Source organism: Elephas maximus, chromosome X (genome assembly GCF_024166365.1).
Source record: "Elephas maximus indicus isolate mEleMax1 chromosome X, mEleMax1 primary haplotype, whole genome shotgun sequence".
NCBI lineage: Eukaryota > Metazoa > Chordata > Mammalia > Proboscidea > Elephantidae > Elephas > Elephas maximus.
The window spans coordinates 52,170,244-52,182,762 of record NC_064846.1 but is presented as its reverse complement, the minus strand read 5'-3'; the positions used below and the strand labels follow the sequence as shown (position 1 = coordinate 52,182,762).

At 37.3% G+C, this 12,519-nt stretch overlaps 1 protein-coding gene across 3 annotated transcripts in view; it reads left to right on the top strand.

Moving 5' to 3' along the window:
- Positions 1-12,519, top strand: part of NRK (Nik related kinase) — a 159,730-nt gene that overhangs the window by 59,670 nt on the left and 87,541 nt on the right. For all 3 annotated transcript variants that reach the window (XM_049872092.1, XM_049872091.1, XM_049872093.1), the window contains exons 3-4: positions 3,373-3,429; positions 4,728-4,799. In XM_049872092.1, the coding sequence (XP_049728049.1) occupies positions 3,373-3,429; positions 4,728-4,799 (129 nt within the window). The remainder of the gene's footprint in view (positions 1-3,372; positions 3,430-4,727; positions 4,800-12,519) is intronic.

The following is a 12,519-nucleotide window of genomic DNA, read 5'->3' as shown; positions in this document are numbered from 1 at the left end:
CACCCCTGAACAATTAACTTATCTCAAGATGACTTCCAGGTTCTCCAGATACATGCTCAAGAATAGTGTTATCCCTCTTCAGAGGGTAACATCACCATCGATAAGTCATTTTAATACCATGTACCCTTTGGTGTGGTGCGATGAGAAAGTCACTTCACCTCTGTGGTATTACCCAAAATCCATAATCTTGGTCTAATCATGAGAAAAAATCAGACAAACTCAGATCAAGGAAGATTCTACAAAATACTTGACCAGTACTCTTCAGAAGTGACAAAGTCTTGAAAAATGAAGAAGACTGAGAAAGTGTCACAGATTGGAAGAGCCTACGGAGACATGGCAGATAAATTGAATGTGAGAAATTGAAAAAGTGGCATTAATGGAGAAACTAAGGAAAGCTGAATAAAGCCTACAGTCAAGAGTATTGTATCAATGTTAATTGTACCATGGTCATAAAAGATATTAACAGAGGAAGCTGGGTGAAGGATATACAGGAATTCTCTCTACCGTCTTTGGAACTAGTCTCTAAGTTTAAAATTATTTCAAAATTAAAGTTCTAAAAAGTTAAGACACAGGGGAAACTCTATCAAATGCTAGCTAACAGATAGCAATTTTCCATTTTTCTGTTATCTGGATATACCAGACTTCTGTGGACGGTTATATAATGGTTTGACATATTAATCCAGTACATGGTTCCAAGACTTTGGGTTTTATTCTTCTATAGGCACAATGAGCTTATTTTCCCAAACCCACCTTAGGATGCATTGCCATTTTCAAGTGAGAGAAACAATCTTGGATAATGAGGATAGAATCAACCTAATGTTCTTTGTTCTATGGCTGTTGATGATGTATTTCAGTCACATTCTGTTATCTCGCTAATGTGTAAGTACGATGGCTGCACATTCCAGACATTGAAAACTTGGTAGCTTACTGGCCACCGCTTCCCATTGGTTGGATCAGACAATGTATAGCTAATATGTTTGCTGACATGCCAAATACTTTATGTTGTACAAAATAGTATTTTGGCCCGTAAATGAGCTCTTAGAATCAAGGAAGGAAACACTTTATCTCCTCTAATTAAGGGCTGTGTGACAACCTGTTTGCAACATATTATATTTGTGCATACATCTGTGGGAAGTTTTTTGACTAGGAAGTGTTTATATGAATAATTAGGAAAATAATACTTTCTAGTTCATGAAAAAGGCTAAATTAATATATAATTTCTCTCAGAGAAGTTAATAAACTTGAGAGACATCCAACATATTCAAATGTTTTTATAAACTCAGCTAAACTGCAGGTTTTGTCATAATCCTATAAAAAGAAGAACACCTTAAAACTCTTTCTGGAGCTGTCCAGTGAAAATAATCTCACCTCATCCAAACAGGCTGCCCAAGTTAAGATAAATGACAAGATAACAAAAGATCATGCTCTTTTGAAAAATGTAAAAGCAAAACTCCAGCTAAACAGATTGCAGAGGAGTTGATTGTTCTCTGAGGAAAGAGAAGATTGTTTCTAGAACTTGGTACTATTGCTTTGTGGATTGATTCTAACAAACTCTGACTCATTTACATTTCTCATGTAGCCCTGATTTTGCCTTTGGTATTTTTTCCAAGATTTTAGGTTAAGCAAGCTGATCTCGATCTTGGATTTCTACTTTTCCAATCAATAAGTTCCAACTTTTTTTTTTTCCTTTAGAAATTGTATCTTTGGGTAGTTAGCACGTCCCACCCTAAACTTGCCGTCTGATTCTAGGCATTTCCTTTTTTTCAGAACTAGTTTATGAACCCTATCCCAAGTTCAGTACATAATTGCTTAGTTTCCATCCTTCTCTTCTAGCCCTGACCTGGCTCTCCCAGCAATCAGCAACCCGCCGCCACTTCCTATCAATGCTACAACCATCTAACCAGTATAGTTGTTTAATGCTTAATTTTTTTGGCAAGAACTGGGATTAAGTCAAGGTGCCAGTGTGTCTAGAGTTACTGTTTTTCCTGGAAAGTCTTCTGATACATTTCTGACACATGACCCCATTCACAGACAGTGGCTTCTGATCATGGAAAAGTATTGCTAGGAGAAGGTTGCTCGCTAGGATTGAATGGGCTCAAATCCTGTCTGATCAGTGAGCAAAGTGGAGGAGTGTGGATACTCATATGTAACATGTAACATTGGTGGTCATGTTAGAGCAGTTTTTGATCAAATGGCTTTATTTTGATGGTAAAACAGTAGAGATGATCTAAAAAAAGGTATTCACATAGTTCCAAGTAAATGATTTATAAAAGAGTTTTGATAACAAACTATCAATATATTTGAATGTCGAATTCCTGAAATTAAGCAATCTATGTCTTTTGCAGATTTGCAGAAGTGAGGAAATTTGCAAAAGACATAAATTCCTTCTTTTCAGGAATATTAACAATATTATCAAAACTAATTAACAATAGTATCAGGGTGTACCAGCCCTCGTGTGATCATTCTCCGTAAAACTGTTGCTGTCTTTCACATGGGAGCAGCGATTAGTGACAGTTGTTTGGTTCGAATGCCCCAGATACAAATCTTCTGCTAGGAAACTATCAGAGAAGGCATTCTGTTTTAAGTTGAAGCCTTACTGCAGCTGACTAAAAATTTTTTCTGTGACTACAGCTTGAATTATTTTTTTTAAAGGTACCAGCTACAAATTAAGAGTTTTGATTCCAAACGTATATGTCTATTCTTTAAATTATAAATCTGTAACTTTAATTGCATTTAGGATAAGACTAAGTTCTTACTACTCATAATTTTTCAATAAGAAAGAATCTTCCAGAACTTTCTCCTTTCATAACCTCTGCTTTATATGATCTAGGACGTACTGGTCTGGAGACCATTGAATTAATAATGTATCACTCTTATAGTAATCATTATGGAGAAGTTTGTTTATGTGTATCAAGAAGGGTCCAGTGGAAAAATGTCTGCATCGTACCACATAACCAGCTGAAAAAAACTGTTCAGTAGAATATCTCCTTTTATTCCTCATCTGAAACCTGAATTTTTCACACTTCATCTGATGTTTGGTGCCATATAAACCTAGACTAAAGATAATAAGAAAGCAGTAATTTAAATGGCCAGTTATATCCACTATTTAATACAAACAAAAAAGCGAATTTACTCCATAAATTTGCTTGACTCTTCAAGTGAAATAGTGGGGGTATCTTTTAAACTGTTAATAATTTCTTATTTTCTTCTCTATATAATACCTTATATTTAATCTCTGTGTAATATTTTATAGGGTGCTATAGTGTTTGGCCTTATTTATTTTTATTTCATTTTATTTTCTTACTTTGCTTTCTTCTTGATTGCTGGATTATCTAGCCAGCATTTGATGCTTACCACTATCCTGTGTTTCAGGGTCTCCATGAAAAGACTGGTGCGTTTACAGCCGTTAAAGTAATGAGTGCTCGTAAGGTAATATTATATCCACTTTGTATTCTGCTCCCCTAAGGGACACTGCCCTTGGGATAAACAGTTCAGGAACTAGTGTAGTTAGTTTAAAATCGTTGCTATATATAATTTAAATTATATCAATCTAGATTTATTATATTTATCATTCAATATTATTTATATTAATTAGTGTATTTATTATATTTTCACATAAAAAGACTTCACTCCAAGTGAAAGTTCCACATATTTTGCTATACTATAATGCAGAGGAAAAGATCTGCATTCTTATCTATTTCTAGTTGATTGTTTCCAGGGAGAGCAAATAGGAGATTTTCTCTAATATTGTGTTAATCCTGCTGTTTCTCCATAATATTCTTTTCCCTCACCAAACATCCCTTCTGAGAATTGAGGCCATTAGAGACTCAATGACAGGTAGAAGAGAAGAACTTTCAGAGATGCACATTTTTCATGTATTTTCTGACAGATGAGCAAGAGAGACAGTTTAATTGGCACTGTTCCCGCTAACATTCATGAAGTTTTGTCACGCTTCAGAACATATTGTCATAGAATTTGCTAAGCACTGATTTCTGTTCTCTTTCTTTTGCATGACTGTCTCACTTTCCCAAGATAATATTAGCATGAACATAGCAAAGGTCAAAAAAAAATTGATTTCACTACACCCTAAAGGAAAGCTCTCAAATACTGTGTTTGAAAACTATACAGATTCACTGAGCTATTTTCAATGCCACAAATTCTTCTTTTCCAGTTGGTGCAGGGAGTGAATTGTTGAAACTATTTAAAGAGTTGCATGCTTTTTGCTTTGCCAGGGAATGCCAAATGTTACAAACCAATGTGAGTTTCAAGGGTTTTGACTCTTCGTGGATTCATTTTGCCCTACAAACCATGGCTTCTAAATGACCAACTCTATACGTTTTTAGTGACACACTCTAAAATGGTTATACTTGCTTCCTTGTTTTAACTTGAGAGAACTTGACCCACAGTTAATCAACTTTTTAAATACTTGAGACTTTTGAAATACTTAAAAGTCATGTTCAACCTGTAGATGGTTTCGTAAGGGAGAATCGGACTTTACTAATATCAAATTGCAATTGTCTCATTGATATTGCAGTTAAATTTGTTACTAGAATTTGTTATCAAGTTTTTGTATATAGTAAAAATCTGATTATTTTTTATTAAAACTGTGAAAATTGAGAGACGAATAATATTATCTTTGAGCACTAAAGAAGCACAAAGTATTTAAGCATAAATCATTTTCAGGGAGTACCAATGGGTCTAATAACATTTTGTTATTGGTTTTGCAGACCGCTTTACCTGAAATAGGAAGGCGAGTGAGAGTGAATAAGTATCAAAAATCTGTCGGGTGGAGATACAGCGTGAGTATTGTCCTCATTAGCCCCCAAATATTCTGTCCTTTAATTTTCAGCTTTAAACTCATCTCTTTGTGTTGCATGTTCTGTTCTTATCTCTACAAGGTCTCCACTAAAACATTCTTGCTTGCAAGTGGTAACATATTTATATACTGTAACATATTTACACAGATTCATTCATTATATTTGAACACTAGCCTCTGTCAGAGAGCAGGATTAGAAAAAAATGTGTCCCTGAACAGATAACTGTTAACTGGGGGTGAGGGATTGAGTAAACCTACAGAGCACTGTTGTTAGGTGCCCTTGAGTTGGTTCCCATTCATAGTGAACCTATGTACAATGGAAGGAAACACTACCTGGTCCTGCACCATCTTCACAGTCCTTACTATGTTTGAGCCCATTGTTGCAGCCACAGTGTCAATCCATCTCATTGAGGGCCCGCCTCTTTTTCACTGACCCTCTACTTTACCAAGCATCATGTCCCTCTCTAGGGACTGGTCTCTCCTGATAACATGTCCAGACTACGTGAGGCTAAGTTTTGCCATCCTAATTTAGAGCCCTATGTATAGCTGGGTAGCAACCAATGAGGAGGTACTGGGACCAAGAGCAAATTTTGCCTAAAATTACCCATGGCAGGGTCCTTTTCAAACCTCTTACATGGTGTTCTGGAATGAGTGGGTTTTTCCTCCATTATGATTCTAAGAAACGTCGCCATTGTATATGAGCTAAATGTGCATGGAATTTTTTAACTGTAAAAACAATGGTAGAGAGGAGACAGTCTACCCATCTTAAAAATCTGCATACATCTGGCAGTGTATTTGAACACATGATGGAGTATGAAGTTGCTTTCTACTTGAAACTTTTTTGACTCCCCAAAATGCAGCACCTCTCATTCCAGTGGTCTTCTGTTTCTAGAATAAAATCAGACAAAGACTGTTGCCCTTTTTCAGTAGATGTTGGTGATCTATCAAAATATTCTGCAGGCTTGAAAGAAGAATTTCTATTACTAACAATACAATTCATCCATATCTTTTTTTTTTCCAGCTACTTTTCTCCCCCGCTGTCAACTATTTGGGATGCAGATATTTTCAACTTTGTGTGCCCTAACAAATAGGCTTACTCTCAGGCACATTAAATACAACCTGTCCCATTCACAATCACATTCAGAGAATTTCTCTACTTATATTGTGAAACAGCTTCAAGATTCATCTATTAAGTACACTAGGCTCTTGTATTATTTATAATGTATCTCAGGAGACAAAGCTTATCCAAAGGAAACAACTAGAACTGATTAATAACATGCTTTGGTAGATCAGGAAACCCTGGTGGCATAGTGGTTAAGAGTTACGGCTGCTAATCAGAGGTTGGCAGTTCGAATCCACCAGGTGCTCCTTGGAAACCCTGTGGGGCAGTTCTACTCTGTCTGATAGGGTCGCTGTGAGTCGAAATCGACTCGATGGCAATGGGTGGGTTGGTAGATCAAGAAGCTGCAAGAGATAAGGTAAGAAAAATATAATTATTTGACCAATTCTGGTCTCATCAAACATCTGTTGTGTTGGAAACTCCTTTAAATATCTTCCCCCAAACACTGTCTGATAGTTCTTTCCAGAGGGAGAAAGATTTTGAACCCAGAACTGGGTGCAGCTACAAAGGAAGCTCTGGTATCCTTCAGCTGCCTCTTCTTGACAAAAAGCAGGATATTCAGGCCACTCTGGGATCAAATGGTCCTGAGCCAGAAAATGCTGCGGCATCATATTACTGGGAGATGTGTGAGAGATTTAAATTACCCACTTGGCCTGATGGATATAATATACTTACGTGTTTCTCACGATCTCAACTTCCAAACATACCTCAGGTTAGTTTATTTGTTTTGGGAGGCTTTACATTTTACTGTGAGAACCCCACTCTTAGAAGTTTTTCTAGTCAGAGGCTTTGAATCCTCCGAGCATATATTTTATTTAAAAAATAACTGTTAACTGATCATTTAGCTAGCATCTCTAAATCATCTGGAATTTTGGGATAAGAAGTGTGTGACTTATACATCATCTGCTTGCTGCTTATCAAGCTTCAAGAGGTCTTCTTACCTTTGTAGGCCTCAAGTTCCTCATAGATAAAATGGCACCAGAATATTTGGCCTATCTATAAAAAAGATTCCGTCACACATCTGTCAGTTTGTCGTACTGTAGGGGCTTGGATGCTGCTGTGATGCTGGAAGCTACACCACTGGTATTCAGATACCAGCTGGGTCACCCATGGTGGACAGGTTTCAGTTGAGCTTCCAGACTAAGACAGACTAAGAAGAAGGACCTGGCAGTCTACTTCTGAAAAGAATTAGCCAGGGAAAACCTTATGAATAGCAACGGTACATTGTCTAATATGGTGCTGGAAGATGAGCCCCTCAAGTTGAAAGACACTCAAAAGAGGACTAGGGAAGAGCTGCCTCCTTGAAGTAGAGTCGACCTTAACGACACGGATGGAGTCAAGCTTTCTGGACCTTCATTTGCTGATGTGGCATGACACAAAATGAGAAGAAACAGTTGCAAACATCCATTAATAACTGGAATGTGGAATGTATGAGGTATGATTCCAGGAAAATTGGAAATCGTCAAAAATGAAATGGAACGCATAAACATCAATATCCTAGGCATTAGTGAGCTGAAGTGCACTGGTATTGGCCATTTTGAATTGGAAGATAATATAGTCTAAAAGTACTGGGAATGGCAACTTGAAGAGGAATGGTGTTGCATTCATCATCAAAAAGAACATTTCAAGATCTATCCTGAAGTACAATGCTTTCAGTGATAGGATAATATCCATACTCCTACAAGGAAGACCAGTTAATACACCTGTTATTTAAATTTATGCAGTAAGCCCAAATATGAAGAAATTGAAGTGTTTTACCAACTCCTGCAGTCTGAAATTGATCTAACATGCAATCAGAATGCATTCATAATTAGCAATGATTGGAATGTGAAAGAAAGAAGGATCGGTAGTTGGAAAATACGGCCTTGGTGATAGAAATGATGCCAGGGATCCCATGACAGAATTTTGCAATACCAACAACTCTTCATTGCAAATACCTGTTTGACCAATGTATATGGTGACTATACACATGGACCTCGCTGGATGGAATACACAGGAATCAAATCGACTACATCTGTGGAAAGAGACGATGGAAAAGTTCAATATCATCAGTCAGAAAAGGCCGGAGACTGACTGTGGAACAGACCATCAATTGCTAATATGCAAGTTCAAGCCAAAGCTGAAGAAAATTAGAACAAGTCCATGAGGGCCAAAATACGACCTTGAGTATATCCCTCCTGAACTTAGAGACCATCTCAAAAATAGATTTGACCCGTTGAACACTAATAACCAAAGACCAGACGAGTTGTGGAATGACATCAAGAACATCATACATGAAGACAGCAAGAGGTCATTAAAAAGACATGAGAGAAAGAAAAGACCTAAATGGATGTCAGAAGAGACTCTGAAACTTGCTCTTGAACGTCGAGTACCTAAAGCGAAAGGAAGAAATGATGAAATAAAAGAGCTGAACAGAAGATTACAAAGGGCAGCTCAAAAAGACAAAGTAAAGTATTATAATGACATGTGCAAAGAGCTGGAGATAGAAAACCAGAAGGGAAGAACAGACTAGGCATTTCTCAGGCTTAAAGAACTGAAGAAAAAATTCAAACCTCAAGTTGCAGTTTGAAGGATTCTGTGGAAAAAATATTAAACAACACAGGAAGCATCAAAAGAAGACGGAAGGAATACACAGAGTCACTATACCAAAGAGAACTGGTCGACATTCAGACGTTTCAGGAGGTAGCATATGCTCAGGAAGTAATGGTACTGGAGGAAGAAGTCCAAGCTGCACTGAAGGCATTGCCAAAAAACAAGGCTTCAGGAATTGACAGAACACCAACTGAGATATTTCTACAAACGGATGCAGCACTGGAAGTGCTCACTCGTCTATGCGAAGAAATTTGGGAGACAGCTACCTGGCCAACTGACTGGAAGAGATGCATATTTACACCTATCCCAAAGAAAGATGATCCAACAGAATGTGGAAATTACTGAACAATATCATTAATATCATACACAAGTAAAATTTTGCTAAAGATCATTGAAAAGCGGCTGCAGCAGTGTATCAACAGGAAACTGCCAGGAATTCAGGCCAGATTCAGAAGAGGACACAGAACCAGGGATATCATAACTGATGTCAGGTGGATCCTGGCTGAAATTCGAGAATGCCCGAAAGATGTTTACCTGTGTTTTATTGACCATGTAGAGGCATTCGACTGTGTGGATCATAACAAATTATGGACAACATTGGGAAGAATGGGAATTCCAGAACACTTAATTGTGCTCATGAGAAGCCTGTACGTAGACCAAGAGGCAGTCGTTCGAACAGAACAAGGGGATACTGCGTGGTTTAAAGTCAGGACAGGTGTGTCAGAGTTATATCCTTTCAACATACTTATTCAATGTGTATGTGGAGCAAATAATCCTAGAAGCTGGACTATATGAAGAACAGGGCATCAGGATTGGAGGAAGACTCATTAACAACCTGTGTTATGCAGATGACACAACCTTGCTTGCTGAAAGTGAAGAGGACTTGAAGCACTTACTCATGAAGATCAAAGACCACAGCCTTCAGTGTGGATTACACCTCAAAAAAAAGAAAACAAATTCCTCACAACTGGACCAAGAAGCAAAATTATGATAAATGAACAAAAGATTGAGGTGGTCAAGAATTTCATTTTACTTGGATCCATAGTCAACACCCATGGAAGCAGCAGTCAAGAAATCAAAAGACGCATTGCATTTGGCAAATCTGCTTCAAAAGACCTCTTTAAAGTGTTGAAAATCAAAGATGTCACCTAGAAGACTAGGGTGTGCCTGTCTCAAGCCATGGTATTTTCAACCGCCTTATATGCATGTGAAATCTGGACAATGAATAAGGAAGACTGAAGAAGAATTGATGCCTTTGAATTATGGTGTTGGTGAAGAATATTGAATATATCACGGACTGCCAAACAAACAAATCTGTCTTGGGAGAAGTATGGTAGAATGCTCCTTAGAAGCAAGGATGGTGACACTACATCTCACATACTTTGAACATGTTATCAGGAGGGATCAGTCAATGGAGAAGGACATCATGCTTGGTAAAGTAGAGGGTCGGTGAAAAAGAAAAAGAGGAAGACCGTCCATGAGATGAATTGACACAGTGGCTGCAGCAATGGGCTCAAGCATAACAATGATTGTGAAGATGGTCCAGGACCGGGCAGTGTTTTGTTCTGTTGTACATAGGGTCACTATGAGTCAGAGCTGACTTGACAGCGCCTAACAACAACAACAATAAAAAGGGTTGGAAGTATTCTCAAATTCAACTATATAGCTGCCTAGAGCCCAGTCTAAGGCATGCCATTCTCCTGTTTATGCTTGGGGACATAAGCTTTCTAACCCAGAAAGAAAGGGAAGCTCCCTGACATCAACCTACCAAACAATTCAGTGGACTCAGTCTTTCCTCCCACTTCTGTTTAACATGAGCTCTCTGTTCTTAACCTCACATCATCATCTTATTGCTGTTTATTGCACTATATGAGTTCATATCCTCTCAGCATGATCTTGGTATTTTACTGGAAACTGAGATTGCCCATTTATATACAGAATTGCTAGTACCTGTGGTTTATTTCTATCTGATGGCATATATTGTTACTATTTCAAAGGAGGGCCACATTACAGAGGAAGCAGATGAGTTTAGGGCCCTACATGAGAATAAAAGCCACACAATTCATCTTTTATATTTGTAGAAAATGGGCGAGGGGTATTTGAGACAAACTTATTAAATGAACTTTCTTCAGAGGATAGAATGTGGCTTGAATCCAACTTCCATATAATTATTATGCTACAAGTTGATTTTTTTTCATGCCTTTATTACATAATAAACAGAAAGAATCTGTCATGGGGTCTCCAATTAGACAAATCAGGCTCTACTCCCTCCCCCAAAAGACAAATGGGTTATCTAGATTTGTTTTCTAGTAGTTAAATGTTTATGGATAAATCCACTATAAAGTCCTAGGGAAATGCTAAAGAATGTTCTTGGGCTTCTAGCCATTTCTCTAAGATTTCAAACTTTTTATAGAAGATGTATTATGAGTCCTGGACGTTCTAGGGGAAAAGGGGTAATTTACAAACAAATATCAAATCAACTTGGAGACATTACAGAAACTAGTACATTGCTATGTATTTATTTCATCAGAATTTATATAGCCCAGCCACAGAATAGCTAAATGCAAAAAGCAATTGCACACCTTTCCTACTGAGGCTTAGAGATGATTAAGAAGGGAGGTGATAACTAAATGGATATATTCAGTTATATATTCAGTTCAACTTAAAGGCTAAAAGACTGACTAGTTCTCCCAAGCACTTTCTACAGCTACCCTGGCTTTATGACCTGGTGGCAAGGAGATAAAGGTAGTTGGAAGTTAACTACTTAATTGCTTTTCATGAGCAATCCGCCCTTTCCTAATTCATTACCCAAAATATGTCAAAGGTATCTTTTTTCACTGGATTTCAGAATAGGAGCGTAACTATTTTTAGTTGTGTTTTTTTTGTATCTTTCAACTATATGCTAATTAGTACAATAGTATTTCTGTAAAGGTTTTACAAATTGAATTTCTATAGATTCAGTAGGAGAGCTTTCTATTTACAATCAAGTAAAGTTTAGAGCTAAAAGGAATTCAAAGGAGCCCAGTGGTGAATCCATTTGTCAAGTACAGTATTGTTTTCTGAGTTATCTAATATCACTCTCCACTTCATTATGTACTATCTTATAGTCATCTCTTGTTGTGTCATTCATGTTATGTTAATCTTATTTCCCTAGATTGTGAATTCCTTTAAGTTAGGACTGTAACACCAAATGGATAACCTCTTGATAGGTTCATAGAATATTCCCAACAATTTGTTATTTTTTGTAAGTTAAAGGGTTTTAATGTTTTTAAATCTTTTTTTTTCAGTGGATTGGACCTGTCTATACAAAACTGTCTGATGTGACGATTTTTAAATTATGTTTTTAGAAGAAAATAGTTTTTTAAAAAAATATTGTCGAGGGAAATAACAGGTTATCAAAATCACTTGGTTGTCCTGGTGTACAAGCAGACATAGCTGAAGCTTAGGGAGAGATTACTACCCCCATTTCATTCCACTGAAACAGATGTGCTAGGACTAAAGAGTATTGATGTTTGCAGATTAGGGCAAAAAGTAGAGAGAGAGGTATGTAATTCTGACAGCACCCTGACTAATTCAGATTAGGTCAAGTAATGTAGATACTGTGTGATAATAACTTACTCTTATAGCATTTTTTTCCCATGGACTTCAAAGAACACTATGTATATTTTCCCGTTTGGTCCCACAAATGTTCCATGGAGATAGTAGCATTTTGCATCAGTTGTTTTGAGGATAAACTGAACCTTGAGAAGATTAAGTGAATTTTCCACTCTTGGCTATTAGTGCCAAAACTCAGATGACCTACTGCCCAACGTAGGTGCACTTTCTGCCTGATATCATGCTCTCCTTCCGTGATCTCATCCACCCACATGACTTTAACTACCACTATATAGATGATTCTCAAACGATACCTCTATCTTTGACTTGTCCTGAGCTTCAGACTCATATCTCCATGTTATGCAATCCCATTGTTGTTGTTGTTTAGTTGCTTTTG